This window comes from Trichoplusia ni, unplaced genomic scaffold (genome assembly GCF_003590095.1).
Source record: "Trichoplusia ni isolate ovarian cell line Hi5 unplaced genomic scaffold, tn1 tig00000055, whole genome shotgun sequence".
NCBI lineage: Eukaryota > Metazoa > Arthropoda > Insecta > Lepidoptera > Noctuidae > Trichoplusia > Trichoplusia ni.
This window is the reverse complement of record NW_020799974.1, coordinates 1-7,530: the sequence shown is the minus strand read 5'-3', so window position 1 is coordinate 7,530 and position 7,530 is coordinate 1. Positions and strand designations below refer to the sequence as shown.

The window sequence follows — 7,530 nt, the reverse complement described above, 5'->3', positions numbered from 1 at the left end:
CTGGCTTGCCTATTAAACCGGCTAGGACAAGGTAAGAATAAACTAGATGTAATTTTCAATCAATAACTGTTCACAGTATCCACCCGTGCTCTTGATAATAATTATAATATCGTGGACCGCCACGCAGTTAACTTACCACGTACTTACCATTAGATCATATTTACAGCAAATTTGTAGTCATAGTTAATGTTATTTTCTAATCGTTAGTTAGCCAATATGATGATAATGACCCGGTTTATGACTACAATTGTTTACAACAAATAATAATTACTTACTTATAATATTTACTTATATCTCGTTATCTCCGTACCTACTTGAGAGTCGCTTTGACCCCTGTATCAGTACATCACTGTCGTTTTCGTAAGACGGACAATAAATGTTCTATACATTTTAGTTCTTGAATAAATTTTAATTAATCAATATGTATAGATTTATAAAACGTGGTTTGGTCCCTAGAACTGCATTTGATCGATTGCAGAAAGACTTTTGCAATGAAAAGGTTTGGAAGCAAGGCGTGAGATGTATCACTCAGAGCACGAAGTCGGATAGTTTGTTTCCTGAGCGTGTAGATTTCCCGAGCAGGCATATCGGGCCCCGGGATCAAGATGTAGTGACTATGTTGGATTTGCTCGGCTATAAGGCAAGTATTAAGCACATGTAGGCTTTTTAGGTGATTTGATATTAAGATTTTGTGATTCGTTAACATTAACTTCTTTTCCAGAGTTTAGATAAATTGACAGACGATGCGGTTCCTAAGAAGATTCAACTACAAGGGCTTATGGATATCAGCGACCCTATGAGTAAGTACATACCTGAATAGTATTCCTCGTTATCTTTTACCATGTCTGCATACAGGACATAATTAAAATTGATGTGCAGTACTAAATATGATTTCTTTTTCTAGGTGAACATGATCTTATCGAAACAGTGCGCAAAATATCGGAAAAGAACCAAATATGGAGGTCTTATATCGGTATGGGGTATCACAACTGTTGCGTCCCACACAGTATAATGCGCAACTTGTTCGAGAATCCTGGATGGTAAAGCTTTGCGCACTGAAAGATGACATAAAAAAAATATTGCATGTGATTGGTAATTTGGGAATTAACCTTATTTTTTTCTAGGACCACACAATACACGCCGTATCAGCCTGAAATAGCTCAAGGAAGATTAGAAAGTCTTCTTAATTACCAAACTATGGTTAGCGATCTGACGGGATTAGACGTAGCCAATGCATCTTTATTGGATGAAGGCACTGCAGCTGCTGAAGCGTTATCACTGTGTCACAGGTACAAAAAAAACTCTCTTATTTCTAAAGCCTAATTAAATTTCTCGTCCTTTCCTATCACTTTAGTTATTCTATCCTATTATTTTAGTTATCGTTATTGAATGTTTTTTTAAGGTATCTTCTATTTACACCTTTTATATTTTGTAGGCACAACAAAAGAATGAAATTCGTCGTCTCAGAGAGACTGCACCCGCAAACTTTAGCAGTAGTCCAAACACGATTGGATGCTTTAGGCTTAGAAGTGAAAGTAGTGCCTGATGTGCGTCAAGTAGATTTCGCCCAAAGAGATATTTCCGCAGTCTTACTACAGTGTCCAGACACCAGGGGCTTAGTTTATGACTATTCAGGTCTAGCGGCTGCGGCGCACGAACATGGCGTATGTACTTCTTTCAAATATTTTAGAATATATTTCTTAAGTACCATGTTTCTAAATGTATTTTATTATCTGTTATAGACTCTCGTGGTGGTTGCCACAGACTTGCTTGCTCTTGCTCTGCTTCGACCACCGGCGGAATGTGGTGCCGCCCTCGCTGTGGGCACTTCACAACGGTTAGGTGTGCCTCTTGGCTACGGAGGACCCCATGCTGGTTTCTTTGCGGCAGAACATCAGCTCGTGCGTCTCATGCCCGGTCGCATGGTTGGTGTGACTAGGGATGCCACTGGAAGGGATGCCTACAGGTCAGTATTTTATAAAGTTAAGAAGTTTTTGATGGTATAAAAAAAGTTGTGATAACTATGCAACTGTGCATTAACTTTTCCTTTAGTATAGTTAAGGTCTTTATGAACAAAACCATTCAAAATAAACTTTTTTATTTTTAGGTTAGCTCTTCAAACTAGAGAGCAGCATATCCGTAGGGATAAGGCGACTTCCAATATTTGTACGGCTCAGGCACTTTTGGCCAACATGTCTGCCATGTACGCAGTGTACCATGGCCCTCAAGGTTTAAGAGACATTGCGACCAGGGTCCATAACGCCACTCTGGTCCTCGATCATGGTAAGTTTTCACATACCTTAACATTAATATAATTCCGCTTTATATGAATGCCTTGGACCAATATTCACCACGGCGGCTAGTGTCATAGCCAACAGCAGACACTAACTTAGCTAGATATGCGGGACATACTAGTACATAATTATTACAGTGTACAAACATGGAAAAACTTTCGCTTTTCGTTCCCTTACTCTTGTAGGACGAAGGGACGACAATCTGATACGACAGGAGAGAGCTCAGGCGTAACACTCACATTTTACCTGTTTTGATATTTCTTTGGGATCGAACTTAAGACCTTTGATTAGACAATCCTGCGGCCTTACCAGAACAACTTAAAATAAACGTGGGTAAAACAAATAGAAAAACTTTATTTTTATTTTACAGGTATCAGAAAACGTGGACACAAACAATCGAACGATGTGTATTTCGATACATTACACGTTGTACCTGTATCTGAACATGACGCTAGTGTGATAAAAACCCGAGCTCAGGAGAAGAAGATTAATCTGCGATACTTTGACGATGGGGCTGTGGGAGTGGCTCTGGACGAAACCACTACCATGGAGGATGTTAATGATCTGCTATGGATATTTGATTGCAAGCCTGTTGAAGAGGTTATACAAATAAAAATAACAGAAATAACGCTAGTGAGCTATACTCAAACGGACATGTTACTTATTGCATGAATTTTATGTACAGGTGACTAAGGCAAGTGACGAGGTTAAAGCCCGCAGTGTGCAGAAGGGACCATTCCGGAGGACATCTCCTTACCTCACTCATCCAGTCTTCAATATGCACCATTCCGAAACTAGAATCGTCCGATACATGAAACGACTGGAAAACAAAGACGTATCACTAGTTCACTCCATGATACCTTTGGTAAGTAGCTTTCAGAATTCAATCATACATCGATGAAGTCATTGTAATTATATCGGCTGACCTTTCAAAGACAAAATAAATATATCGAATGTACTTACTTATTTAAATACCTATTTTAAGATAAGAGGAACCAGTGGGGGTCTCGTTATCGTGTTTTGAGATTAAATTATGTTTTGTTGCTAAACGAATTTATTTTGCTTAGGTTTTGTACACTAAATCTCGATGTACATAATGTGAAGGTCGCAAATAACTCTTGTGAGCAAAAATACCCTATTCTATTTTTGTTTTTCTTTTCCAGGGATCTTGTACAATGAAACTAAACTCTACCACAGAAATGATGCCTTGTTCTTTCAAGCATTTCACTGAAATTCATCCATTTGCTCCATTAGACCAATGTCAGGGATACCATCAGCTTTTCGAAGAGTTGGCTAAAGACCTGTGCGCAGTCACTGGTTACGATAGGGTGTCCTTCCAACCCAACAGGTACGGAGTTTCCAAACTTTAATGAATTACAATGATTAGGTAGTAGTAACAGCAAATTACAATGAAATTATACATGTATATAGATACATAGGACTAACCTGCCCGAATCTTTGTTCTTGTGTTATATCATTTTTTTTACATAAATCTTACAGTGGTGCTCAAGGTGAATACGCTGGATTGCGCACAATCAAGCGTTATCACGAGTTCCGTGGTGACACCGGCCGTAATATCTGCCTGATCCCGGTGAGCGCGCACGGTACCAACCCTGCGTCCGCGCACATGGCTGGTATGCGCGTCTGCGCTATACGAGTCACGCCCTCTGGCGATATCGATATGGCACATCTTCAAGAAATGGTAGGAACGATTCCATTGTTGCTCAGTTTTTAACATATAGCAACAAAAATATTTATAGTTAAAGTACTTTTCAGGTTGAAAAGCACAGTGAGAACATATCATGTCTCATGTTGACCTATCCAAGTACATTTGGAGTGTTTGAAGAGCGTGCCGCAGATGTATGCGCATTAGTTCACAAACATGGTGGCCAGGTTTACTTAGACGGAGCTAACATGAACGCACAGGTAACATTGAACTCTATTCAGTTAATGTGACCTTTTTTGAACCAAATCTTTTTTTTATATAACTTATATACGAATACGTAATATCAGGTGGGGCTCTGTCGTCCTGGGGATTATGGAAGCGATGTTTCACATTTGAACTTACACAAGACATTCTGTATCCCGCACGGTGGGGGCGGCCCTGGTATGGGACCCATTGGAGTGTAAGTAAATGAGATTTTTTAACATTGACTAAAATCAAACTTTTTATAATAACTATCGTGAGACTGATTCATTATTAAATGATGTAACGGTTTACTCACGCGTATTTATCGGGGTAGCCCGACTAGTTTCGGACCCAACCGGAGTCCTTAATCATGAGCAGACGCGGCGGGATCGCGAGTCCCGCGAAACTAGTCGGGCTACCCCGATAAATACGCGTGAGTAAACCGTTACATCATTTAATAATAAAATCAAATTTTTCAATATGAATAAATGTGTTAACCAATTTTATCCATCCCTGGTATAGGAAGGCTCACTTGGCACCATTCCTGCCATCGCATCCAGTTGTTGACCCTCTCGCAGACTTAGGTGACGAAGCCCACAGTTTCGGCTCTGTAAGCGCTGCACCATTTGGATCATCTGCCATTTTGCCTATTTCTTGGGCATACATAAAGGTAAGATCAAAAGGGTATTAACAAATAAAGAAAATTACTTGGTTAGATATTAAAAGTACAAACTTGTTACTCTTTTAGATGATGGGACCTAAAGGACTTAGGCGTGCTACTCAGGTAGCTATACTCAATGCTAACTACATGTCGAAACGATTGGAAGGCCATTACAAAACATTATACAAGGGCGAAAGAGGACTAGTAGCGCACGAGTTTATTATTGACGTGAGAGACTTGAAAAAGACTGCTAACATTGAACCAGGAGACATTGCTAAAAGGCTTATGGACTTTGGTAAGACAGCCATTTCTTCAAGTTTTAATTGTTTTAGTTTCGTGCGACCTCACTAAGTCTTGCTTTTGCTACATTAAACTTTAAATATTTTTGCGATTCTATCAGGTTTATATCAACTTTCCAGGTTTCCATGCACCGACAATGTCTTGGCCTGTGGGTGGTACCCTGATGATAGAACCCACTGAGTCTGAAGATCTGCAGGAGATGGAACGGTTTTGCGAAGCCCTTATAGCTATCAGAAAGGAAATTAAGGACATTGAAGATGGAACTATGGACAAACGGCTAAACCCATTGAAGGTTTGACATTTCATTTAAACTTTTAGCCACTTATTAATAAAATAATATGAAAGGTTACCGTTAGACAGAAATAGTAAAGTTATATAATGAATGTCTGCATGTTTAGATGGCGCCACATACACAAGAGGAAGTCATTTCGGAAGATTGGAACCGGCCCTACAGTCGGGAACAAGCAGCTTTCCCTGCGGTAATAATTGCGTTCAAATATTTTTTTTCTATAATACTACATGATACAAGTAGTATAAATTAAAAATACAAAGAAAAATCATGTAATCTTAAAAAATATATTTCTTTTTTTCAGCCATTTGTGAAGGGAGAGACGAAAATCTGGCCTACCGTCGGCCGTATCGACGACATGTACGGCGATAAGCATCTGGTGTGTACCTGTCACCAGTGCTTGACGATTTCTAAATAAACAATTATTAAGTGTAATGTATTATAATAATAAATCTTACAAAATTGTTGATTAAATGTGGATGTGTTATAAAAAAGAAACATGTAGACCATCTGTCGCATTATGTATATTTCTTCAATATTGTTGTAGAATAAAATATCGTCTTCTAACAACATAATCTTCTTTTTGCATTTACATAATAAGAATATTATTCTATAGCAGTATAAACAAGTAATTGCCATAAATTATATTGACTTCAAACAGTAATCTATCTACCTTATAATTGTACAAATATTTTAATATTGCGAAGGATTATTATTTATTACGCATAACATTTAAATTGGATTCAAGGCAACGTGTTTGTTTTGTTACTAGCTCAAATAACTATTCGAAATACCAAAGGGTTCACATTTCATAACAATATTAATAATAATTTGTAAACTTCCCGTTTACACTTTATATTTGTGAAACATTTTGTATTTCAAATGTATGTATAATATTTCTAAACTGTAATATTAATAGAGCAAAACTTGCTGCTTTAAAGCTTATCAACCCAAAACGTTAATCAAAGTACGAAACTAGCAGCAGATAAGGTTTAAATTACAAAAAAATCAAATAATATGTATAACAAACAAAATTAGATAAAACAATAAAATCTAAAATCGTACTGGTGAAGTTTTATCTAGATTTTCATTAAAGCAGAAAATATCATATAAAATTATTTTCACGTCATAAATTAATCTTGAATGTACAAGAAAAAACAACCTTAAAATAGTGTATACCTATTCAATTACGTTTATTTTGGTGGAGAACTGATCACGTCCTTAGGATACATGCCTAACCTCACTCCTAATTCTTTAGGCATGCGCAGCACAGGGCGGGTTGGAAATGGGTGAAAAGATCCCGTTGAAGGGCTACGAGGGTAAGACAGAGAGGACAGAGTGTCTGTTTCTATTAGCGAAGTGATAGCACTACAAGTGTCGTCTGACTCCACTTTTGTCCTTTCACTTCTTTCTGTGTAGTCTTTGGGAATCGTAGGCGTATCTTTGCTCGAAAATATTTTAGGCGATATTGGTGTAGATACTTGATCTAAGGACGTGATTTGACACAAGGTATCACTTGAGTTACTTTTTGCTCCGGTGAGTGAGTCATCCTCTACGGATGGTTCATACGTGAAGCTTATAGAGGAAGTCACAACATGAGCAAAGTCACTAACTTGGCTGGTATCAGTCTTAGACAAATTTTCGCACACCTTCGGTCCTTGATCAACCGTTTTGCTACATATATCACTAGCTTTAGACAGCACAAAGTCATTGTATTTACTTGAAAATGGGTAATTATAATCATCTGATGTAAAACGCTTTTCGTACGTTGAGATATCATTCGGTGGTTCTGATGATGGTAATGTAACTGATGGTTTAGACTCACCAGAAAAGGAATGTCGAGCCCAATCTGGCGTAACCGGCTTGAGTTCCTTATTGGATAAATCACCGTAACTTGACAAGTCACTAGTTTTTCTTTTGTAATCAAATTCGAAGGTTTCTGATTTATCACACTTGGCCAGAAAGCCTTTATTTTCCCATCCATATAAATCGGTCTTATTACCTAAACATTCACTACTAGGACTTTTAGTATTTTTTTGGAAAATGCATCATCTCTAGAGGATCCAGTACGAACTTC

The 7,530-nt window shown here is 37.9% G+C and overlaps 1 protein-coding gene across 1 annotated transcript; it reads left to right on the top strand.

The window, feature by feature from the left end:
- The first annotated feature begins 380 nt into the window (after positions 1-380).
- Positions 381-5,871, top strand: LOC113506885 (glycine dehydrogenase (decarboxylating), mitochondrial-like). Its single transcript, XM_026889717.1, has 18 exons — positions 381-640; positions 722-800; positions 905-1,040; positions 1,125-1,289; positions 1,436-1,664; positions 1,743-1,966; positions 2,108-2,283; positions 2,665-2,894; positions 2,980-3,159; positions 3,458-3,642; positions 3,795-3,996; positions 4,071-4,220; positions 4,308-4,420; positions 4,726-4,873; positions 4,952-5,159; positions 5,284-5,456; positions 5,563-5,643; positions 5,758-5,871. The coding sequence occupies exons 1-18, from the start codon at positions 422-424 to the stop codon at positions 5,869-5,871; spliced, it is 3,012 nt and encodes a 1,003-aa protein (XP_026745518.1). The 5' UTR covers positions 381-421.
- Positions 5,872-7,530: the final 1,659 nt, after the last annotated feature.

Coding starts and splice junctions, on each gene's coding strand:
- LOC113506885 (XM_026889717.1), top strand. CDS start 422: ATGTATAGATTTATAAAACGTGGTTTGGTCCCTAGAACTGCATTTGAT. Junction 2,284..2,664: donor CACTCTGGTCCTCGATCATG/GTAAGTTTTCAC, acceptor TTTATTTTACAG/GTATCAGAAAACGTGGACAC. Junction 3,643..3,794: donor GTGTCCTTCCAACCCAACAG/GTACGGAGTTTC, acceptor TAAATCTTACAG/TGGTGCTCAAGGTGAATACG.